This window comes from Lemur catta, chromosome Y (assembly GCF_020740605.2).
Source record: "Lemur catta isolate mLemCat1 chromosome Y, mLemCat1.pri, whole genome shotgun sequence".
Taxonomy (NCBI): Eukaryota; Metazoa; Chordata; class Mammalia; order Primates; family Lemuridae; genus Lemur; species Lemur catta.
This window is the reverse complement of record NC_059156.1, coordinates 2,684,051-2,709,456: the sequence shown is the minus strand read 5'-3', so window position 1 is coordinate 2,709,456 and position 25,406 is coordinate 2,684,051. Positions and strand designations below refer to the sequence as shown.

Below are 25,406 nucleotides of genomic sequence, written 5' to 3'. Positions count from 1 at the left end.
CCCCTTGTCTGTTGTTTGTTGTTGCTTTGTCTGTCTTCTGTGTTCCAGCCAGCGGGACGCAACCCCGAGAGGGGGCCGCTGCCGCTGGGTGGAGGTCTGTCAGCCAGCTGGGTCTCGGGCAGTAAGAAATTCCGTATGACGTGGAATCTGTACGGCTCAGGTGCTCAGAAAATTCCGTACAACGTGGAATCCGTATGGTGACCAGCAAAAGGCCTAGGCGGATGCGCTGTTGGAAAGCCGCTGGTCGGGAGCGAAGGGAGACATCCCTCACCCCCTGATAGGTTTTTGGTGTGGGCCGGTAACGTCCATCTGAAAAGGGTTTTTCCAAACAGTGGGACGCAACCCCGAGTGGGGGCCACTGGGCGGAAATTCAGAAATGGTGCAGCTGATGTAAAAAAAAAAAAACGAGTCCGGACTCTTAGGTCAGGCGTGTGATTAAAATTAATACTTACTGTGTGGAGTGTCTGTAAGTGCAACTAATGGTGAATGAGATCTGTGGGTGAGTCTGCTGAGCCGAGGTGCTGCTGAGTGGAGCAGCCCAACAGCTTCTCCTTTTTCTATGCCCTCTCAATCTCTGGATTTACAATCTCCTGGTTACAGCTTGTTCTTTGGGGGCTCCCTTCCCTGTTGGCGCTACTACTTGGTATTGGCTTGTACGCTGTGACCCCTCAATCCTGGGGACCTCTAAAGAAGGCTGCCTTCACACTTCTCTACTGGCTCTTGGTGGGACTCCTTGTGTGGCTGCAAACTGCCCCCCCTTTCTAGTGGCTTTGTGTCATGCCGTGTCTTTTAAATGTTTTCATTGCCCCCTTTTGATTAATAACCCTTTTTCTCCTCACGTGACTCAGGAGGATGGGGCGTCCTCTGAGGCCCCACCGTGAAAAAAAATAAAACTAAAACAGGGTCTGACCAAGGCCAAGACCTGCTGCCCATTTTGTGCAAGGAACCAGAAAAAACCAGTGGGCAACAAGAGCGGGCAGCAGGAACTCGCCGGTGACGCCAGATTGGCTGGTGACACCAAAGCAGACCAACTAACGGTGTCTGTTTCCTTGCAGGAGTGCTGCGCAGACATGGGACAGACACCACCGACTCCCCTGTCCATTTTTGTGGGCCATTTTAAGGATGTTAAGGGAAGGGCGCACAGCCTTTCCCTAAAAGTAAAGAAAAAGAAATTCATCACCCTGTGTGAGGTGGAGTGGCCGACCTTTGGGGTGGGATGGCCACGGGAAGGGGCATTTGATGCTGAGCTTATTGAGAAGATAAAATAAAAGAGATAGTCTTTGGTCCTCACGACCATCCGGACCAAGTCCCCTATATTATAGTCTGGCAGGACTTGGTCCAGGATCTGCCACTTTGGCTAAAGACCCTCCTGCCAGCGTCAAGAAAAAAGACAAAAGGCTAGTTACCAAAGAGCCCACCTGGGACGACTGTCAGCAACTACTAAAAGTTCTCTTCACCACTGAAGAGGGAAAAAGAATAGAGGGGGAAGCACAAAAACTGGTTCCAGGAGATGATGGCAGACCCACCGCTAACCCAGGGATCACAGACCAAGCGTTTCCACTCGAACGACCCCCCTGGGACTACAATGAGGCTGAAGGTAGGGAGCGTCTCCGGGTCTACCGCCAGACTCTGATGGCCGGTCTCTGGGCGGCGGCAGGAAAGCCGACCAATTTGGCTAAGGTAGGGGATGTTCAGCAGGGGCCCGAGGAGAATCCAGTGGCATATCTAGAAAGGATTATGGAGGCTTTCAGACAGTATACTCCCATAGATCCTACTGCCTGTTAACCAGGCAGCCCCAGACATTAGGCGTAAGGTGCAGAAAATAGAGAGGTTAAATAAAAAAATAACTTTAAAAAATCTGCTAAAAATAGCAGAAAAAGTCTATAACAATAGGGAGACGCCGGAAAAAAGGATGCAGAGAATGAGGCAGGAAGATAAAAAATTGCAGGCAGATAAGGCACGTAAGGCAAATAAAGAGATGGCAAAGATCCTACCTGCAGCCATGGGAGGGGGGGCATCAGTTAAGGACAAATGGCCGAGAACGACCCCGGAAGGAAAAACTAGGCAAGGATCAGTGCACCCACTACAAGGAGCACGGACATTGGGCTAGAGAATGTCCCAAGGAAAAGGGGGGCCCAGGGAGGAGAGCATCACCTAAGAGAGTCTTACTAGCGGGGCAAAAAAAAAATAAATAAATAGGAAAGACAGGGTTCGGACCCCCTCCCCAAGCCCAGAATACTTAGATATAAAAGAGAGCCCAGTCAGTTTCCTGGTAGACACTGGGGGTGTTCACGCAGATGCTGGGACCTTGGAGGCGGCCAGTACAGTACCTGTCCAAAAAGTTGGACCCGGTAGCAGCAGGATGGCCGGCGTGCCAGCGCATCATTGCAGCTACTGCTTTGCTGGTCAAAGACGCAGACACGCTCACCCTGGGCCAGCGTCTGCACATCACCACCCCTCATGCCATAGAGGGGATCCTGAAACAGCTGCCAGGATGGTGGATCACAAACGCGAGGCTGACTCACTACCAGGGACCTCTATTGGATGCCCCTCGCATCGAGTTCCAGACTCCTGCCATCCTGAACCCAGCCACGCTTCTGCCAGATCCGGTGCCGGCAACGCCTGAACATAGCTGCCTTGAGATCCTGGCCGAGACCCAGATAGCCCAGAGTGACCTGCAAGACCACCCCCTCACGAACAGCGACCTGACCTGGTTCACAGATGGGAGCAGCTTCGTCCGGGACGGACACAGGTATGCAGGGGCGGCCATAGTAGATGAACAAGGCAGGCTTATCTGGGCCACGCGCCTTCCACAGGGGACCTCGGCCCAGAAGGCTGAACTGATCGCATTGACAGAAGCCCTTCGCCGGGCCCAGGGGAAGAGGCTGACGGTGTATACTGACAGCCGCTATGCCTTCGGGACAGTGCATATACACGGAGCCCTCTACAGAGAAAGGGGCTTCGTTACAGCTGAAGGCAAGGAGATTAAGCACAAATCGGAGATACTCCAATTACTGGAAGCCATCCTGCTATCCAAGGCAGTGGCTGTGGTCCATACCCCGGGACACCAGAGGGGGGCCTCCCTTGAGGCCAGGGGCAACCGGGCCTCGGACATTGAGGCATAAAGGGCTGCGGAAGGGCCGGTACTAACCGATGTTTTGCATCTGAGCTTGCCGCCCCCTGGGATGGGGAAGATGCCCCCCCAACCGGACTACTCCAGCACGGACATAAGGTGGGCCACAGAAAAGCTGCAGGCGACGCCGAACAAGGACGGCTGGTTCCAAGACGGAGAACATCGCCTGATAGTCCCAGAGGCCTTAGGGAATCACCTACTAGGGCACTTGCACCAGACAACGCATCTTGGCAAGAAGAAGATGTTACAGCTGCTGGCCACGGCACGACTCAGATTCAAATCACAAGAGAAGACGGCAGAGGACATTGTCAAAAACTGCCGTGTCTGCCAGGTTATGCAGCCGGGGAAGGTCAGAGGGACCCATACAGGTACCGGGGAACGGGGGAGGCAACCTGGGTTGTTTTGGGAAATAGATTTTACAGAGGTAAGGCCAGGAAAATATAGGTACAAATATTTACTGGTCATGGTAGATACCTTCTCAGGGTGGGTAGAAGCCTTTCCTACTAAAGGAGAAACTGCTTTAATAGTGGCCAAGAAAATATTAGAGGAAATAGTTCCCAGGTATGGGCTGCCAGAGAGCATAGGGTCTGACAATGGACCAGCCTTCACAAGTCAAGTTAGTCAGGGACTAGCCCGGGCGCTAGGGACAGATTGGAAATTACATTGTGCATATAATCCCCAGAGCTCGGGGCAGGTAAAAAAAATAAACAGAACCCTAAAAGAGACTTTGACTAAATTGGCCCTGGAGACTGGCGGAGACTGGGTGACCCTCCTTCCCTTCACCCTGTTCCAAGCTCGGAACACCCCCTATCACCTAGGCCTAACCCCCTTTGAGATTATATACGGTGTTCCTCCACCAGTAGTGCCAAAAATAACTTCTGGGGCTGTGCCTAAAACCCCAAAAGAGGTGCTACAGGCTGTACAGGCTCTGCAGCGAGTTGAGGGCCAGATTTGGCCTGCGCTCCGAGCTTTTTATCAGACAGCCAAACGGGAGCGTGAACAAAGAAAAGGCTGGTTTGAGTCATGGTTCAATAGCTCTCCTTGGCTGACTACTTTGCTCTCCACCTTGTTAAGGCCTTTGCTTGTGCTCTTACTCATTCTCACATTTAGACCGTGTGTTTTAAATAAGCTGGTTAACTTTGTCAGAGACCGAGTCAGCGCCGTGCAATTACTGGTCTTATGACAGCAGTACTAGGGCTTAAAAATGAGGGACATAGAAGGCTCATAAAATAGGAAATCCCATGCACGAGCAAGAGTGCTCATAAGAACAAGAAAAAGGGGGGGAATGTAGAGTAGGACTAAAACAATATTTTAGTTTGTTTGATGGTGACTTGTTTTTGCTCTTAGCTAACAGCCAAATTCCGCTTCTGTACACAAAGCTTGCTTGCTTGCTTATTGCTTGGTTATGATAAAGAGCTAAAACCATGCTCAAATGCAGTTAAAAAAAAAAAAAAAAGAAAAAAAAACAACCACAAGTAACTTCCTGATAAAGAGATCAGCTGTGCAGGGCAAATGTCCTTGGGGAAAAAAAATCTCCTGGGAAGGAATCTCCTGGGAAAGCATCTCTTATCGAAAATAACTAGCAATAGACTCCAGCAAAAAATAAGTATAAAAGCTTTGTTTTCACCCCAGGGCGGGGTCCTGGTTCGTACAGAGACCACTGCGTTGGTGCTCGGGGCTTGGACCCTAGCTCGAGCTAGTCAATAAAACTCCTTTGCCTTTTGCAGCCTCAGTGACTCCGTCTTTCTGTTCCCAGGGCCGAAGGGGACCGGCTCTAACAGTGCCACTGTGATCATCCTGCAAAGGCTCGTTCACGATGGAAAGACAGGGCTATGGGACTCCCGGCTCGTGGTCTGCCCCACACGGCCTTGCTCAGAGCTCTCAGAAATGGAGGGCCCCGATGGCCAGGACCCCCCTCGGGCTGAGCACAGGGCCCGCCCGCCTCCGTGTGTGCACAGGGCCTTCCCGCCGGGCCCTTGGCAGGCGGCCGGCAGACATTCCTGTTGCCAAGCGCCGAGGGTGGAAGGTGCTTACGTTCCAGTCCAGCGAGGTGACGTCTTTGTTACTGGGGACATCGTGGCCCCCTTCCCGGATACAGTGCCTCAGCACGAGCTGCGTGGAGCCCCCGCTGCTGTTCTCATTCAGGTTCCATATCCTCGCCGTGGAGTCTCCGGATCTGCAGAATAGAAACACAGTGTCCTTTCCAGACCTCTCGATCACTGTGTCCCCCCACCGCCTCTGTGCTTAGTCATCTTTGGTGTCTTTGCATTGCTCCCGGCCCACAGAGAAGACGGCTCGGAACGATGGCTGCCCCACAGCGCAAGGCACACGGAGAAGCACAGCACAGAGCCGCCCGCTCCTGGGCCTGCACACACCGGGGGTCACAGGGCAGCGCCTGTCCCCTGGGGCAGAGCTCCCGAGAAGAGCGAGCCGCTGGTGTCCCCTGACAGCCTTACCCGGAAGCCAGCAGATCGCTGACAGGGTTCCAGGCACAAATGAACACCTCGGACTCGTGGCCCCGAAGGACTGTGGCTTTGTTGGGTGGAATCTCAACATCTCCGTCTATTTCCATTGGTTTTGAGTGATTATCTGTTGTGGGAAACACAAAGAGACACGAGGCTTACCGATACGAGAGAAACGCATTTTCAGGACACTTTTGTTTTAGAAACACGTTATTTCTATGCACTAAGTAATATTACCTCTGATAATTGTAACAAAATCGTGGCTTTTGTGTGATTTAGTAAATACTTTATATCTGGACCATCTCTAAATTTGATTATTCTTCATAACTGGGGCCAACCAACTATGGCCTGTAGACCAGACCAGCCCTCGGCCGCCCAGCTGCATAATAAAGTTTGACTGGTGCACGGTCAGCCCATGCTTTCGCACTGCCTACGGCTGCTGTGACAGCCAGAATCGTGTCCCCCTCAAAATTCACGCTGAAGTCCTAACCCGCAGTACCCCAGAATGTTATTATATTTGGAGACTGAGTCTTTAAAGAGGTGATTAAGGTAGAATGACGTCACTAGGGTGGGCCCTGATCCAACAGGACTGCTGTCCTGGTAGGGAGAGGAGATGAGGATACAGACACGCACAGAGGGACGACCACGTGAGGACACAGGGAGAGGGCAGCGTCTACACGCCAAGGAGAGAGGCCTCAGGAGGAAGCAGCCCTGCTGACACCTGGATCTCAGACTTCCAGCCTCCAGGACCGTGAGAGCAACTTCTGTTGCTGACGCTGCAGGGTCTGTGGTGCCTTGTTACGGCGGCCAGAGCAGACGGGCACAGCTGCACGTGCAGTGCAGTGGCACAGCTGAGTAGCTGAGAGAGACTGTGTGACCCTCGCAGCCTGAGACAGTCCCTGTCCCTTTAGAGGGTTTGCCAGCCCCTGCTTCCTGCTGATGGGACAGCAGCAAGGTATCGTCTGATCAAACGACAGTTTCATAGCACAGTCGAAAACTGTGTGTGCTTTGTCACGTCTTTCATAGAGGTGTTTTGGTGGAAGCCCTGGGAGGAAAAGGACTCGCTTCTTACTCCACAGCAGGCAACCTGAGGCCGCACTGCTTCTGTTTCAACATGTAAAAACAACGCAAAGACGCCTGGAGGTCCTGCTTGGATCAAGAAGGCTGATACAAAATATTCAAGTAATAACAATGGGACTCCTCAAAGCGGGTGTTTCCTTCACACTTCTGAAGGTCTCATCCAGCTGGCTGAGGTATTGGGAGAGAAGAAAAACGTCTTTCCAGGTTTGGCAGATTCGTCCCTGGCAATGGCAGAGGTGGGCAGGTGTCCTAGCTAGCCACACGGCGGTGGGGCCTCGCATCTCCAAGGAGGCCTGGAAGCCAGTGTGCACACGCTCATCACCACACAGCCGGGGCGCACTCTGCCTCGACAGGCACGGGGTGCTGGGGCTGAGAAGGGGGTCGGGGTGGCTGCCCCGGAGTTTCAGCCTGGGCAGTGACTCAGGCCCCAGAGCGCCCAGCCAGGGTGCACAGGTGAGGAGGAGGCCGGTGCGCGGGGCGGGGCGGGGCTTGGCGCACAGACCCGGTGTGGGCAGAAGCAGGCAAAGCCCAGAGCGCCCACGGCCACGGCGGGGAGCCGGCCTCCAGGGGCACAGGCCAGGGAGGGGGCACTAAGGGGCCGACCTTGGACCAAGGCCCAGCGACTGGCTCAGGTTCACGACGGGACACCTGCATCTCTCCGCAAAGTGCATTCTGACTGCGGGTCCCGGGACAGGGCCTCTTTTGTGCCTGCTCTGGTTTTAGGTGGCCTTTCTGACGCGGGAGTTGCTTCACCGAGACCCACCAGGTCTGAGCAATTTTTATTATGTAACTGCTTGGCCGTGAAAAGGAAAAAACATCCAATACTTGTGTTCACACGGCACGGAGCGTCCCCGAGGTCCTCCCGCACGTGCTGCCGAGGAGAAGGCTGGTGCACACCTGCTGAGTGACCCGACCGCTGCTTCCCTTCCGTATTCTCATCGTGGACGGCACATTCTACGGAGGCCACCTCAGCAGACGCCTCACCTACGGCAATCAGGCGAATGGGTGGCCGCGGGTGACAGGGACCAGCCCGAAGGTTCCTGTTCCCGTGACGAGACAAACGTTTTACTGGGGATCACCTGCCTGTGGTCTCAGCTCTGCACCTGGGACACTCCCACCGGTAAGCACCATCATGCTTTCGGCAAGCCCCCGCCTCCCAGTGCCCCCGAGTTCTGGGGCTCCAGTGCTGTCTTCTTCTGGGCCCGGCCCACGCGTCAGCCTTCGCCATTGGAGCAGCACGCCAGGGCTTCTAGCCGACCACGCCTGCCCTGGCAGGGCCACGGGGCCTTGGTTCTCTGGTCCCGGGTAGGTCACTGGCGGTGCAGGCGAGCCATGCCAAATGCCACCCTCAAGAGAAACAGTGTGGAAAGTGGTCGCTTTCCTCCCGAGTGGCAGAAGGAAAAGTTCTGGAAGGTCGGGATGAAATCTGACTTCAGGTGTGGCCTCAGCCTGTTTGGACATACAAGCAGCGGGGGACGCACGGGAGCGTGAGAGAGGGCAGCCTGCAGGTCGCACCGAGCCTAGAACCGGGCCTGCCTGCGGGAAGGCGGCTGTGGATGGGGTGGCAGTGGTGGCCCATGGGCGACGCCCCTCCGAGTATGAAGGCTGACCTGCCCATACTTGCCTAAGGAAAGCCAGCGCGGCTGAAGTCACGCTGCTGTCTCCATCCTGTCCCACGTGGGGCCCACACAGACCCCACACCAGAGTTACTTGAGATTTAAGGAGACTGGTGGCGCAGTTTAAACGCGGGCAAATTTCTTCCTCGGCAGGCACCAGTCTCTCTAGGGTCACCAATTACAAATTACTTTCGTGATGTAGGATTACAAAGCCAATTATACCAATTTTTTTTATGTTTGAGAGTTCGAGGTTGTATTCTGTGTCGCTGGACAGTCGATAAACACTCTTCGGTATAGGCCAGGTGTTTTCTTATCCGTCTTTCCCTGTCTAAGCCCCGGCCTCATCCTTAGAGAACCTGGAGCCCTCGGGGGAGGGCTGCTCGTTTATGCAAGCCAGATGGCCTGCAGGCCGCCTGCCAGCCTTGCCATTAAATGCTAGATCTGGTTCTTGAGCCCAAGAGAGACCTCAAGAATTCGTTCGCTGGTGCCTCTGACTTGCCACAGGGCTTGGCTGTGGGCTGCAGTGGCGTCACAGGTGGCCCAGCCGGACCCCTGCACGGGTGGAGGCTGCGGGGCCAGGACCTACACGGTAAGATGCCAGCGTCATCGCTCGAGCTTCAAGGACTGCTGGGCTGCATGTGGGAAGTGACTTTCAAGAAAGGAAGAATACACACATGCACACACACACACACGTGCACCACACGTAGGCACGTCTGCATGCCATGAACTCAGACCCTGAAACAGAGCCCCTGTGAGTTTATAAAGCAGTGTGTCCAAGGGGAGGTGGGTTTTCCGCGTGCAAACTTGGGCTCTCTGACTTATTTGCCGCATGCTCTTAGGCAATTATCTAACGGGGACTGACCTCCTGGGGTTTTGCAAAGACCAAATCTGAGGCCTGGTGCTCTGACAGTGACAGAGCTCAACCATTCTACCGTAACTTGGCTGGAAAGCGTCAACACGGAAAGCTGGAGGCTGGGGCCAAAGGTTTCCGCGAATGAAACACATCTGTTCCCGGCGCACAGTAACCACCTGGCACTTCCCCTCGTGGTACTGAAGTCTCAGGGCAGCAGCAGGGCAGGATTTCCTACAATTGAGGATGTGTGAGTGAAGAGTAACAGGTGTGAGGACTTTGATGACATAACTGGAACGTGAAGCTCTCCTGGCCAGGCAGTAAGCGAAAACTAGAGAGCAACGGGTAAGAAATCTACAGCGGTAGTAGGTTTTTTAGGAAGTTGTTGGCATTTGCCCAGAGTCAGTAGAAAACAATAAACCCCCGGACGCCCAGAGAACCGCTAGGGCCAGGCACTCACTTATTGCCGGGCACTCACTTATTGCATGTGTTCCGTTCTCCTCCCCATTCACCGTGGCCTCTCCGTTCTTTGGTGGATTTTGCTGGGAAACAGCTGCTGTCGCCATCGTTGCTGTCGCTGCTGCTGCTGCCACTGCCGCTGCCGCCGCCGCCGCCGTGGCCGCCACACTGGCCTGCTGCTGGGCGAGCTTCTCCCGGAACGCCTGCTGCCGTGTCTGCACCACATCGGGCATCACAGCATCGATCAGGGACAGGGACTCTATGGGGCGGCCATCAAATACTGTGCCATCCTGGGAAAGCAAGCCAAGGGGACAGCCGTCAGCTCACCCAGAACGGCGGGCCTCTCCTCTCCCGGCAAGGGAGGTGCAGGGACACGGAGTGTAAACAGCTGGCACCAGCAGTGACAGGGCCCAGGAGGAGCCGACTTTGGCTGGGTGCCCAGGAGTATGGGGCGAAGGGATCCCGGTGGGCAGGGGTGGGGACAGGTGGACTCGGGTACCACCGATGAAGAACCAGGTACAGTGGTTGTTCCCAGTGTCAAACTGCACTGGGGCACCGAGGACGCCCGCTTTATTCCACGACAGAAAGTGCTAATCCTAATGCGTCAGTTCCCAACGGGGCTGATTCTGCCTCCTTGGGGGCACATTAGGCAAAGTCTGGAGATATTTTTGGTTGTCACAACTGGGGGAGAACGGGGTGCTACTGGCACGTGGTGGGTGGAGCCCAGGGACGCTGCTCAACGCCCCACCGCAGAGAGCCGTCCAGCCCCAGACACCTCGAGCTGAGGTTGAGAAACCTGCCCAGATGCTATCGCAAGTAACTACCCACTCACGCGGGAGGGGTCAGCACTTTGGAAGCATCAAATCCAATTCAGAGAAGCCTGCACCATTCAGGATTCGATTCCTGGTACCTTTGTCCACCTGACTTAATAAAACAGGCAACTTGCTGCTACTTGAAATGACTCCTTGGGCTCAGGGTGTGGACTGAATATAGCCATGACATAATCGACAACAATATCATTAGTAATAATTCATGTTTTTTTGAATGTCCTTTGATTCTATGGTTTCCAGCTACCATGAAAAAATTTCCATGCACATTTAAAAATACAGGAGGAAGTGGCTGGGTGTGGTGGCTCACACTCTAATCCCAGTACTCCGGGACGCTGAGCAGGGAGGATCGCTTGAGGCAAGGAGTTTGAGAACAGCCTGGGCAACATAGCAAGACCCTGTCTCTACAAAAGATAGAAAAAATAGTCGGGTGTGGTGGCACACGCCTGTGGTTTGTGCCACCACAGGAGGCCGAGGCAGGAGATCACTTGAGCCCAAGAGTTTGAGGTTGCAGTGAGCTATGATGATGCCACTGCACTCCAGCTTGGGTGACAGAGTAAGATCCTGTCTCAAAAACATAATTAATAAATAAAATACAGGAGGAAGTTCTTTCCTCATGATGCACTCCAAATATTCGAACACATGAAACTCAGTATGCCTCAGGGTTGTGTCTGGAGGCTGTGCAAACCCATTTGTATAATATATCCTCTGAACTTGAATTGCTTTGGAAACGAGGGAGAATTGAAAGACACGGGTTTCGGCTGAAGACCGTCTAAACAAAACATCACCCTAGCTCGTTTCTGATTACGTGACAATATTTGAGATAAAGAAAAATGGTGCCAAATACAACCCACCACCCCCTCAGCCACCGCTGCCCCGATTCTGGCCACGCAGTGGGCACCGCTGACTGGCCGGGCCACTGCACACCCTTCCTCCACTCATGCCCCAAACGGGCGAGAAGTGACTGCCCGAGGTAACAGAAGCACCTCTCCAAGTAAACTCTAAGGGCACGCTGTCTCACTTTTTAAGGACTAGAAACCGTTGTGACAAGTCAGTGACAAATGACATGGTCTTCTATTTGCCTGTAGACGTGCTGGGATGTGGAGTGCCAGGGAAGAGAGGTTATGAAAGGCTCTTGGCAGAGGAGGGGCGGGACCCCACCAGTGGGGGAAACAGAGTCACACGTGGCACCCTGAGGTCTGAGGGCTGGCGGGGGCCTCTGGGGCGTGTACCCCTGCCACAGTTTGTGGACAGAGAGACGAGACGCGGCCGGAAGGCGTCAGTGGAAAACCCTGGGCATCCAGAGTGACAAAAGGGAGACAGGAGCTGGCTGCTGCCAAGGGCACAGGAGAGGCACAAACGCCAGGGTTCTCAAAGGCTCGGATTTGAGTGAATGGCACAGAAAAGAGCAAAGCAGAAAACAGGGTATTAATTTCTGAAAGAGCTTTCTTGGAAAGCTACAGAGAAAGCGGTGCCCCCGGCTGCGAAGGGGAGGTCCGCAGGGGCGGGGAGCTCCCAGGAAGGAGGGCGGAGGCCCCCACAGACGCGGGCCGCGGTGGGTGTGGGGGAGCCGGGCGGAGTCCCTGGGTCAGAGCAGGGGAAAGAGAGGCAGGAGGGCGCTGGCAAGTGTGGCGCCAGAAGTGGACTCGGGTGGAGACAGCGAGGAAGGTGGCGGGTCCCAGGGATCGAGGGGATTTCACTGCAGAATCTGCAGAGCAGGGCGGAAGGCGGCGCGAGGGGGAGGGGCTGTGCTTAAAACCCAGGCACCCGAGTGTCGAGACTGGTACAGGACTGGCACGGCCGCTCACTGGCCCCGGCGACCGCGCAGGGCGGGACACTGCGTCCGCGGTCACTGCCGCGTGCGCTCACGCCGGCGCTACGTGCAGCCGGCGCCGTGGGGAGACCGTCCCCCGAGCTCCTCCTCGACACGCGGCCCTCCCTGCCCCGACGCTCGCTCTGGCCGTGCCTGTGGTCGCGTTCCCACAACACACCGATTCTGCTCGCCCGTGGGGGGTGTCCCCCTCTGCGCACTGGCCCCGGGGACCGCGGCGGGAGCGCCCGGCCCAGGCGCAGGGGCGCGTCCCTTTCAGGCGTGGCCACGCACCAGCAGCGGCGATTCTGGGGCTTTCTGCGAAAAACACAGACCCATGCGGAAGGGCCTCAAACGCTCGCTACTGGCGTGTCCGCAGAACCACCGTCTCCTCATCGAATAAACCAGTAGCACGAAGCGGGGAAGAAAGTCCGGACTGACCCTCCAGTACCGGGGATGCACGTTAGGCTGCGACCTGCTTCCCGGGCCTCCCAGGGCTGTGATGGGGCCCACGTACCTCATTGATGCTGATCTCAGCTTCCACATACTGCAGCCCCTTCTGCAGGATGGAGATGAGGGCAGCTGGTGGCACTAGCGTCCCATTGATGTTGGACTGGCTGATGTGGCTCTCGATCCCGAACGTGAAAGCCGAGTGGGAAAAACCTGCAGCGAGAGAGGGAGGCCAAGGCTGGGCGGGCCGCGGACGGGAGGGGCAGGCACGGCCACCGAGACGGAGGGCGGCCGCGGACCGCAAACGCACTTCGCCAGGGGGTGGGCGCTGCTGCGGGATGCCCAGCGGTGCTTCTGACCTGGGGGTGCGCAGGCAGGGAAGGGCAGGGAGAGAGGAAGACACTGGAGACCTGGGAAGATCCGTGTGGGAATGTGATGCAAAAATGGCCTTTAGGGGTAGAACCTTTCAGCGTTATTAAGAAGCAAAACAGAGAACAGAGGATGGAGTCTGCCCTGCGTGCCCCGGTCGGATGGTCCTGCTGCAGAAATTGGGCGTTTGGCTCCCCCCGACTCCCGGTTTGTGTCACTCTCCGCAGAGGCTCCCGCTGAAGCCTCTCTGTGTCCCCAGCTGCAATACACACAGGGCGCCTTCCTCAGCCCGAGATGAGGGGCGGCGAGTGCTGAGCTCGGAGGCTCACGGACACTCGGGGCAAGCCATCCCACAACCCCAGCCTGAACCAGAGGAAACGGCCGTGCGCACTGACGGGCAGTTTTCTCACAACTTTGCAGGAGGGGCTGGCCTCTCCCTTTCCCCACCCCAGTGCGTCCTTTCACTGCCTCCTCGGAAGCTGCTGATGAACGCAACACGTGGCAACTTCAAGGTGCTTTTAGATGCGCGCTGGATGCAGGCTGTTGCATGAAGATGTGGGGATTAGAGTCTGGACTGTTACTGCACACAGAAAGCCGCGCCTGGCCCCTGTGGAGAATGCGGGTTTCAACGGCACAGGGCGTGGGGTGGGCGCTGGGGAAGCTGCACCAGCCCTTCCCCAAGCAGAGGAAGGCGGTGTCTTACTCCTGGGGAGGTTGTCGGGTGGGGGGGGGGGGGTGTCTACACAGCTGCAGCTATTTTCTTACACCGGCAAGCCTGGGATGCGCGGGAGCTCGGAATCCTCGGGAGGGAGAGACGGAGGGGGCCCCGGGGGCCCGTGTGAGTAATGGGGGCCCCCAGCGCTCGGCTCCCTGGCTTGCGGGGCGTGAGGAGTGCCAGGGCCCTTCCCATCCCAGGGCTTTGTGATCCCGTGTTGTTTATATTTTCCACGCATCAGACGAATGAGCAGGGAGCAGGAGTTCTGAAAGTGCCCACCCAACTCCCTTGTTGGGACGCTCTGCTGGCTAAAACTAGCTGCAACCTTGCGGGGCGCCTGCTTCCCTTCTGCCTTCTTTCGGTTGGCCACAGGGGGGCAGCCGCCCCCTCAGATCGCACGCAGCACCCTTAGCCCAACACAAACCGACCCTGCAACGCACGAAACGCCCACCAGGTGGGAGTGTTCCTCCACGACAGGGGCCGCCGTGCCTGCACTGCCGCTAACCCGCGTCGCCTCAATCCACCCGCTGCTCCTGCCCCGCCGCCTGTCACAAGGAGCATGCAGAATGCGTACCTTCCACGTATCTAACAGATTAATAGGGCAGCCGCTGTCCATTTCACCATCAGTTGCAAGAGCCTTGCACGTTTCCTTACAGATCTCTGACCACCTGCATGGGTGGCAAGGGAGCCTCTGTGCTCCACACCGGAGGGTGTGAGCAAAGGCCCTTTTACCACCCACCTCACCGTTTCCTCCTAACTTGCTTTCTCTCTCTGGCCACCTTCCCAGCCCCTACCCACTCCCACAACACAAAACACACCTGTGCTCACCAATGACCTCATTCTCCACCTCGCTACAAGGAGCCTTTATCCTTCAGGTTTCCAGCAACACGTGGACTAGAAAAATCCTAGTCAATGGATACAGCAGGACCACACTGGAATCCATCACGTGGAATTCGCCCTATGTGCTCCCCATGGCGTGGCATCCTCCCTATCTGCTCTGAGCCACAGGGATTTCCCTCTCACATGAATTCACAACTCTCCTGGCTGGTGAGAGCCACCCCCAGCTCCCACTCACACATGGCTTTAGACAAATCCACTTACACACACTAGGGGTCATTCCCTCACTGCCCCTCCTGCCTTTTGGATTAGGTCCCCAGGTCTTTCCAGGGTGACAGACAGGACTGTGTTCTCAGCTTGCAAGGGTGGGGCTGAGACCCCAGCCTGGGCAGCGGGTTCCTACCCTCAGCAACCATTTAACACCACCTGGAAACATCCCTTGCATGCACCAGAGCACAGCATTAGGCACCAATGAGGGCTCTCAACAGACACAGCTCCGTGACCAATGGAGCAATCATGGAAGAGAAGTCAAACTTTTGGCATGTGTCATTCATTCACTCACTCATTCATTCATCCTGTCAAGCACCACTGGGACACAGGACTCTGACACTTACAGCACATTAAGTTCCACAGGCCGAGCGTGACTGCATCACCACCCCTAAGCAAACCTGGGCTCTTGCACCCACTCTCATCTCTGTAGCAGCTTCTCTGAGTCAGTGCTGTTTCTGATTCACACATAGGAGGGACGAATATTAAGAAATTAGGTAACTTATACACAGTTCACACATGTGATAGGACACTGAACTATAATCTAAACCCTACACTATGTGACTCCAAGATTCATCTTTTTACCTTGCACTCTAAGACCTACAGACACAGGAATCAAAATTCTGGAATTCTCCAGGTGGACACAGATATGTCTGGCTGCCCAGCCGGACCACCTGCAGCTCTGTGCAGTGGCACCACAGTGCAGCTCAGGCAGCACGTAGAGAACAGGGTGCAAGGCCCATTTCCAACCATAGGCTTCAGTGTGCTCATTTCTTTAACTGGGTTTGTAAGGGTGGGAGAATGTGGTCTGGCAGCATAACTTTTGTATCTCCCTTCGTGGTCATGCCCTTCAACATGCATTCCTTTTCTAGGCCTCGTGGGCGACAGTAATCAGACAAGGCTTGTTGAAACAAGGGGACAGGGACAGAGCCATTAAGATGGACTGAGGGTATGGAGAAGCCTGCAGCTTCTGGAAAGGAGAGCTGACAGTCTGCTGGAAGGCACCTTCCCCATACAGACACACAATGAGGAATAAACAGGAGAAACCTATGCTGAGCACCCTCACCTTGCACATCAGATTAGCTTGGGTCCTCTACTGAGGAAGGCAGGTAGTCATGACAGGAGATCAGGCACCTGCATGAGGACTTGCTGTGTGCATGTTGTGTGTCACTGATAACAAGTCCTCCGACCTGCTTATGTTGACCTTAGTGGGACAGATCTCTACATGAGCTCTAGATCAATGGCTTTTCCGTCCAATTGCCTGCAAGACTTTCTTACTGACTTCAGGCCCAGGTTATTTCATGAGGCCAGGCAGGAAGGCTACACAGGGGAGATGTCAAGACGGTTGGCTTCTGTCCCTGTTCTGCCATCGGGTGCCTGGGACATGTCACCTCATGTGGCTGGGCCTCTTTCCTCTTCTGCAGTGGGTGGACAAGAAGTACCTCAGCAACCTGATGTGAGAAACTGACTTGAGAGCAGCCAGACCCCAGACCTGTCTGAGTCAAGAGAGAAGACCAGGAACACGTGGAAAGGGCACTTGCCACCTCTTCTTGTTGGTACCATGAGGACATTAGATGAAAGGGCCACTAGGATACTTTCCAGTCTTTTTTTAATGAACCCTTTTAGACTGAATTTATTTAGCTGCCATACTATTTTTTTTTAATTCAGGATATTATGGGGGTACAAACATTTTGGTTACATGTAATGCATTTGATTCTCCCAAGTCAGGGCTACAAGCATGCCCTTCCCCCATACAGTGCACTCTGCCTCCATTACTTGTGAGTTTACTCCCCAACCTGCCCCACCTGACCAGCACCCGGTGAGTATTACTACAACGTGAGTACCTTAGTGTTGATCAGTTAGTACCAATCTGATGGCGAGTACATGTGGTGCATGTTTCTCCATTCTTGTGATACCTCACTTCAGAGGATGGGCTCAAGCTCTATCCAGGATAATGTAAGAGGTGCTAGATCACCATTGTGTTTTGCAGCTGAGTAGTATTCCATGGTATACATAGACTACATTTTATTAATCCACTCATGCATTGATGGGCACTTGGGTTGTTGCCACATCTTTGGAATTGTGAATTGTGCTGCTATAAACATTAGAGTGAAGATGTCTTTTTTATACAATGTCTTTTTTTCCTTTGGGTAGATGCCTAGTAGTGGGATTGCTGGATCAAATGGTATTTCTATTTTTAGCTCTTTGGGGTATCTCCAAATTACTTTCCACAGGGGTTGTGCTAATTTGCAGTCCCACCATCAGTGTAAGAGTGCTCCAAGACAGGAAGATGCCCGCCATGGTCGGAATGTCTGCATCCCCCGAAAATTCATAGTTTGGAAACGAATACCCAATGTGATAGCATTGAGAGGTGGGGCCTCTGGGAAGTGACGAAGTTATGAGGGTTCCACCCTCACAGATGGCATTAGCGCCCTTACGATAGAGGCTCGAGTGAGCTCCCCAGCCCCTTCACTCAAGCGGCAAGTGCCAAAGCAGTTTAAAGGGAGGAGACAAGGAGCCTGGCGGTACCGATGAATGGTGACAGTGAGGGCGGTAGGTTAGTGTCCTTGGTGTTCCCCCTGGGCTAGCCTGGAGGCACTCCCGAAGCCAGGGGGCTTGCCACCTGCCTGGGAAGAGTATCCCCCTGAACCTGCTGACGGCAGCGTTTCTCAGCCGTCGCACGGCTTCCATCGGGAAGGGCCATCCTTTGCTGGGTGGGGCTGTCCCATGCATTGCAGGATCCACCCACTAGGGGCCAGGAGCACACACTCCCCCTGGCACAGCCAAACGTGTCTCCAGGTATTGTCCAATCGACCCCTGCCTCCAGTAAGGAACAGTGACTAGAGGAACTGATGCCCTAAAGGTCACTATCTGTAGCTGTGCTGTCCTCACATTTCTGCTCATTTCTGGGTTGTTGCCACTGAAGAGCAAGCCACTCTCTACGTGCAACTGATCATACACTTCAGATCGCACACAGCAGCTGAGAAAAATCAGATGAGGTACAATTATTCCCAAGCAGAAAAAAGGGAACAATCATGACAAACTCAGAAACTTAAAAGAAGGACCACATTTTATTAAAAGATGGTAGGGTCTCCAAAGTAAAGTCCTGTCCATCTGGAGTGGAAGGTGCTACAGTGTCACGAGAGGATCTATCTCACCTAGCTAGGCCACAAAGACAGATTTACAACAAACCAAGTACATGCTTTGTTTTCTTGCAATTACGACACTGCGAAGCCACACCTCTCACAATGGCTTCACAAGCCATTCGAGTTATACAGTGAGCCATTATGCCCAGTTAATGTTGGCCCGATTCATCAGCAAAACCTGCTACATTGTCACTTGCTGGCCCGTAGAAATTCTGCTTATGTGGCAGAGAAAAGCAGACATTTAATACTCGGGCAGCTGTGGGGCTGGTTTTGCGTCTTCAGCGGAAACAAACAGCAAGGGCACCGATGTGTGGCATTCAAACCAGAATCTTTATTAAGTATTTAACAGACGTAGAAACTCAGAATACTGACTGCTACCCAAAGCCGATGGGTGCAGTGTGTTTATTTTTAAATTGTCCAGATCAGGGTTGGCAAATTGAGGCCCTCGGGCTGAGTCTGGCCCACTGCCTGTGTTTGTAAATAAAGTTTTACTGGGACACAACCACACCCAAGAGTTGACGTCTGGTCTATGGCTATTTTCACGCTACAATGGTGAGTTGAGTAGTTACAACAGAAACCAAAAGGCCCATAAAGCTGAAGAGATTTACATCTACTTCTCTACAGGAAACGTATGCTGATCCAAGTTGATATACAGCCAGCCCTCTGTACCTACAGGTTCCACATCCTCGGATTCAACTAACTGCAGATCAAAAATATATGGGGGAAAAAAAAAAAGGAGTAAGAAATAATAGAAGCTGGGTGTGGTGGCTCACACCTATAGTCTCAGCAGTTTGAGAGGCTGAGGCAGGAGGACTGCTTGAGGCCAGCAGTTCGAGACCAGCCTGGGCAACATCGTGAAATCCCATGTCTACAAAAAATTTTGAACATTACTCAGGTGTGCGTGGTGGCATGCCCCTGTAGTCCCGGCTACTCAGGAGGCTGAGATAGGAGGCTTATCTGAGCCCAGGAGTTTGAGGCTGCAGTGAGCTATGATCACGCCACTGCACTCCAGCCTGGGTGACAGAGTGAGACCCTGTCTCTTAAAATCAAAAATCAATATGACAATCAAAAATAATACAAACAAAAAACCAACAGAGCATAACACACATAGAGTTTTACATTGTATTAGGTGTTATAAGTAATGTAGAGATGGTTTCAATGTATAGGAGGACATAAATAGGTTAGGTGCAAACCTATACAATGCCATTTCATAGAAAGGACTTGAGCACCTGTGGATTTTGGTATCGTTGGAGGTCCTAGAACCAATCCCCCTTGGATACTGAGGGCCTTCTGTATACATACAGCATCACTAAGCAGACACCATGGCCTCCCACGTGTCCTGCCTCCCTTCTCCCTGTGTCTCTGCGACCCACCCATCGTTTCCCTTTGCTACTGCTCTGATCCGGGACCCTCACATCCCCCAGCCCTTCTCCCCTCCCCTGTGTCACGTGCTTGCCAATAACGACAGCAGCTGGCCTTGCGAGAGCACGTCCTTGGCATCGGCAACAGCCTATGAGCTCTGCACGCACAGCACCACGCCGCACAAAACCATCGCGGCAACTTCGCGGGTCCCCCAGAAGCAGCCCATGGCTCTGCTGCAGAGCAGCGAGGGCCGGCAGGCCCAGGCGAGCCGCGCCCAGCGCAGCCTCCCAGGCCCCGATCTAAACGGGGTCGCCTCTCTCTGCGCCGCTGCTCCAAGCACATGCCTGCTTCCCCTCAGGACGACCTTGCACATTCTGGTCTCTCGGTCTGGACAGCAGTTCTCAAGCAAGGCTTGCTTTGTCCCCTAGGAGAAGACACTGGCAATATCTGAAAACATTTTTGGCTGCCACACTGGGGGTGTGTGTATGAACTACAGGCATGAACAGCACAGGTGCAGACCGGGGACGCTGCTGAACACCCTACCATTCGCAAGACAGTCCACCGCAACAAAAATGATCCGCCCCAAACGACACAGCGCCAAGGCTGCGAAGCCCTGCTCCGGAATTCCCTTTTCCGCAGGCTGCCGCCTTCTCCACCGGGCATCCTCCCGCACGGCAGCTCGTCCTCTCGGCAGAAGTGCCTGCTCTCTCCCCCAAGCTGCCTCAGCACTCCGCCCCAGCCCGGGGTCTTCCTGCCGCGTCACCTGCAGCGTTCCACGGCCCACGTGCCTCTCCTGGCCCCTGCGGAGACCGACGCTGTCTGCAGGAAGGAGGCCCATCTTACTTCACTTTGTGACACACAGAGCTCCCGTCCTCGCTACGGCAGCCGCTGCTCAAGATGGATGTGCTGAAAACACACCTGATGGGTGACTAAGAGAAATTGGTGACGCTGATGTCAACGAAGGGCAGTAAGCAACAGAGTAAAACAGAGCCCTCGATGTTTTTAGAATAAAGGGCTTTAAAAGAACAAGAATTAAGGATTTAGGCACGACAGCACGACAGAAATAAAGCTAAGTTTTCAGGCACAGATGGCTGCCATACAAAGGACAGTCTCAAAACTCCCACGGGCTCTCAGCCACATGCATTAATATATACCTGAATAAAAATCTCCATTATATTATTTGAGAATACCAAAATAAAGCTAACACCACCAAGTGCTTACTCAGTGTATCAGCCCTTTCCATGAATTAACCCAGGGAGACGTGGCAACAACCTATGACTTAGCCCACTTAAATCCATACTGCAGAAGAGGAAACTGAGTCACGCAGTGGTTAGGTGATTTCCACGCGGGCACACAGCCAGCAAGCAGCCCTCTGACTCCTGAATCCACACACCACACAATGGTTAAAAATGGCATCCTCTGAAAAGAAGAAGGAAGCCATTTAATCAGTAACACCATTTGTCTTACATTGTTCAGCAAAGTAATTTGCAAACTAGGTGTACATTGTGACGGTGAGGCTGAATGCTTTCTGTATTACAAAAAGCAAACAGAGATAAATTGCATGTTTCGAAGATGCTCACATGAAGACGGCTAAATTAAAAATAAGAGACAGCACCCAAACAAAGTCAGATGCAGTGATGGGAGACTTTGGTACGATTTCTTTTTGTTTACGGGCAGAGTACACTTACTCAGGTGCTTCAAGGCCTCTGCCCTCATGAGCTTCCCTCACTTGCTTTTCGGACCAAGAACAGGTGGAGTTCAATGATCTACAAGGTCCCTTTCAATTGTAAAATTCCTTGCAGAGAAAAAATTACCTCACTGTCCTATCCCAACCAAACCCAAGGGACGTTAATTTATGGAGGTGACCGACTGAGTGACAACACAAATAGGTTAATGCCATCGAAAGAAGGACGTATTACTCACAGCTCCTAAGAGATGGGTGAACGCCGGGTGTGCCACGCCACGCCACACAGGGCCACGGGAACCTGCTCACATACAGGGACAAGAAGCCGAGACAGGAAGAGGGTGGACGGGGACCGCGCCTTTTCGACTGTGGTGGTAGGGGACTAAGGGGGTGGGGACACCCCTTGCTGGGCAGGAAGTGAAAACACGCACACTAGAGTGTGTGGTTGGGAGTTTCCTGATTTGATTCTGGTGCGCCTGCAAAAGCTGCGTGGTGACGGGGCCAGCAGCCAAACAGCCCCTGGTTAACGCCCATCCAACCTAAAGGGCTAAAGAGGGGGGACTTTACAGCGGAGTCATAATGAAACCCGAGCGGGGGGCTGCTCATCTGCAGGTAGCACTTCCTTCTGCTTCTGCGAATACTGACCCTTCTCTATCATCCCTGCTCATAGTGGGGCCAGCTCAGCTCCTCCCTGGTCCACATTCCCTGGATCAGAGCGGGCTCTCCAGCAGGGCTGCAGCTGCCTGGAAAGCTGCCGCCTTCCGCTCAGGGCAGAGGTGACTCAAGGTGGCAGGGGAGGGGAGGATGCTGACAAAAAGCGGGAGAGAAGCCAAGGGACAGGAAGTAGGAGCTGGGTGGAATAAACCAAACGGTGGAAAACACACGCCCACACTCACCCACGCACATAGAATCGGGAACAGTCAACAGAAAAGACAAGAGAGTTAGAAATCACATCCTCATCTAATTTATTATAGGTTCCCTTATTTTCAACGGGGTGGATTAGTCTCATCAGAGGATTATATTTCCTGCCCAAGAAGCAATTTTTATCATATGCAAACTCCAGTTTAATCCATGGTAAAAAGTAGGGAGATGATGGTTTGTGGTCTAAATCACTGAGCACGTTCGCATCGGCTTTACATTTTAATGTGTGTATATATAAAAGAGAATCCTGAAGTCCCGGTCCTCGACCCCTACCCTGCATCTCTGGCAGTGCTATGCCACCCAAAGTGGGCTGCAGAGACGATGTCTTTACGTGCTGCAGACCTGCTCAACATGACCCGCTGTAACACAGATTTGGTGCAAAATGGAATGGCCTTGGATGGCGTCCAAAAGAAACACCAGAAGGATCTTGTTAAAATAGGGTTTCGCTTATAACATCTGGCCTGGCCCCCAAGGGTGGCGGCCAAGCACCGCTCGGGCCTGACTCGCGCAGACCAAGCACCCTTGCCAGCACTATTTTAATATCCTCTGAGCACAGGACCATCCAGTAGGGAAAAGCATCACTCAGTTATAAACCCAGGTTGCTACTTCCTCCCAGGCCAAAGCCTGGCTGGGCTCCAGAGGACACTACCCCTGGGGGCCCCGGCGGGGAGGCCGCTTTCCTGAAGTGCTCACAGAGCACCACAGCCGAGGGAGGCCCCAGCCCCTGCCTCCAGCCAGCCTCTCAGGACTGCCAGGCTCAGACACAGCTGTGTCCTCCAGCACGGCAGCCTGGTGCCCAAAGGTTTTGAACTCTCATGAATTTTGCATTTGATATTTGGAAACTGGAAAACAGCACGAATGCCACGTCGAAGATTTACAATGGATAGCACCACTAAAAATCACGATTAAACAAAAATTACCGTATGACTTTGCAAGTAACAGAGAAAGCAATTTGGTAGATTGAGCAAAGAGCTCACATTATTATACAATCAACGGAACTCCTGTTCTCACATTGGGGAATTTCTTCCAGTCCCTTTTCTCTGTGCATATTAATTTTGGCACATTATCTTCATGGTCACCAAATACAGTATCCCTGTTCTTTTTCACAGAACACACTGTGAGCATCTTCCCAGGTTGCCAAGTGGTCTCGATCGCTGCTGTTTGGTTATTAATCTCCACGGAGTAGACACGGCATCCTTTACTCTCAGCACCTCTAGGTTTAGCTTTCACTGCACAGGTTCCAACGTCTCAGCTGGTGTCAATGTGCCGCCAACCCGATTTGCCAGCATCTTTTCCTGCTCCCTGCCACCATGTCCCCTGGGTTCACGTCAGCAACACAGTTCCTTCTCCTTAAAGACGCTGGGCTGTGCTGCGCCACAGGGCCTTAACTCAGCCCCCTGGTTTTCCTTGAAATGCTCTTCATCCTTCGCCTGAAAAATTCTAGCTTGAGACGCAGCTCAGATGCCTCCTCCTCTGTGTGCCCTTTCCCAGGCTCCTGGTCTCTTTGTACACACTCAGCGCACACTTCTGACACTGCATTTATCAGCCTCTGGGACAGATGACTCTGCAAATACCTGTGATCCTCCCTAGTCAGGGAGAAAAAAAAGACTTCTCATCTGTCCTTCCAGCCCTAGCACCGAGGACGGCGCCATCACTCAGTGGAATTAAAAATCACGACAACTGCTATATTTCTGGACAGCAAGGACTCTGTGGTGGCACTCGTAGCTCTGACAGTATTCAGAGTAAGCTGAAGTACCATAGTAACAAATGTTGGAAATTTAATACTTACTTTATTTTAATGTGTGCTATGCAAACAGAACCCAATGAAAGAAAACTAGTATACTAATGAGCACTGCTATATTTAAGAAAAAGTAGCTGCTTCAATTTAAGAAAAAATAATAAATATTAACGAAATACACCAGGCGTATGCAAATATGGTGAAAATCCAGATGGTGAGCAAAGAACTGAGGTTGGGAAATACCAGTTTAGACAGTGGGGGCTGCAGGAGCTTGCAAAGGGGGAAGGAAGCAGAGGACATACACACACTGAGACCCGGAGGGGAAGACACTCCTGGATTCCATTAATACTCCTGGGCAGGGTGGTAAATACAGCCTGTGACACAAATCCGGCCCCTTGCCTGTTTTGTAAATAAAGTTTTATTGGACCACAGCTACTCTGATTTGTTTACATACTTGCAATGGCTGATTTTGCACTGCAAAGACAAAGATGAAGGGTTGTGACAGAGACTAAAATATTTACTATCTGGTTCTGTATAGAAAGGTTCCTAAACCCAATCTAGTGGAGACCAGGACTAGCAGACGGGGCCAGCAGTCCTTAGGAAAGCAGTTTCTGAACGCCCAGCTTGTTTTACGAGGCCAGCATAAGCCTAACACCCAAACCTGACAAGGACACTCAAAAAGGAACATCGGAGCCCAGTTTTTCTCAGTAAGATAAATGCAAATACACCAGGCAAAGTACTAACAAACTGAATTCAGCAATATATAAAAAGGGAAAAGTGTCCTGGCCAGGTGGGGTTTGTTCTAGCAAAGCAGGGTTTGATGTCAGAAAACAAAGCAACTAACTATCTCACCACATTAACGGAATCCAGAAAAATCATTTAGAAGAGGAAGAGTCTGCCAACAAGCACATAAAAAATGCTCAACATCGCTAATCATGAGAGAGATACACATTAAAACCACAATGAGATATCACATCACATTTATTAGAAGAGCTATTTCCAACATGATGAAAAATAAGTGTCGGCCAGGAGGTAGAGAAAAGGGAACCCTTGTGCACCGTCGGCGGGGATGTAAAGGTCACTGTGGAAAACTATGGGGTGCCTTGAAAACTTACAAATAGAACTACCTACGCTCCAGCAGCCCCACTGGGTGCACCCCCAGGTCTGAGATCAGTCTGTTGGAGGGATGCCCGCACCCCCACGCTCACTGCAGTGCTGCTCACAACTGCCGCGATTCGCAACCACCCTAAGTGCCCACCAGCACATGAACAGGTGAAACAAATACGCCGTGTGTACATGATGGAATACTATTCAGCCTTTAAAAAGAAGCCAGGCACAGAAAGACGAATTCCACGTGGTCTCACTGGCATGCGGAGTGTAAGCACGTTGAACTCGTGGAAGTGGAGAGAAGAACGGTGGTTGCCAGGGGCTGGGGTCTGGGGGACACGTCGGTCACCCTGGTGACTCTCCTCAATAAGAATGTTATTGAAAATGACTAAGAGAGTAGAGTTTAAGTGTTACCACAAAAGAAGATACATACGCGAGGTAACGCATATGTTAATGAGCGTTAATGAGCCACTCCCCCATGTGTACATACAGTTCTCCCTCGGTACCCAGGGGGACTGGCTCCAGGACCCCTGCAGACACTCAAGTCCACGGATGCTCGAGTCCCTTCTCTAC

General features: G+C 53.0%; 1 protein-coding gene across 3 annotated transcripts in view; it reads right to left on the bottom strand.

The window, feature by feature from the left end:
- Positions 1-25,406, bottom strand: part of LOC123629094 (F-box-like/WD repeat-containing protein TBL1X) — a 191,942-nt gene that overhangs the window by 22,110 nt on the left and 144,426 nt on the right. For all 3 annotated transcript variants that reach the window (XM_045539054.1, XM_045539053.1, XM_045539055.1), the window contains 4 exons: positions 12,755-12,900; positions 9,620-9,890; positions 5,590-5,722; positions 5,168-5,309 (listed from right to left, as the gene is read on the bottom strand). In XM_045539054.1, coding sequence (XP_045395010.1) covers positions 5,168-5,309; positions 5,590-5,722; positions 9,620-9,890; positions 12,755-12,900 — 692 coding nt within the window. The remainder of the gene's footprint in view (positions 1-5,167; positions 5,310-5,589; positions 5,723-9,619; positions 9,891-12,754; positions 12,901-25,406) is intronic.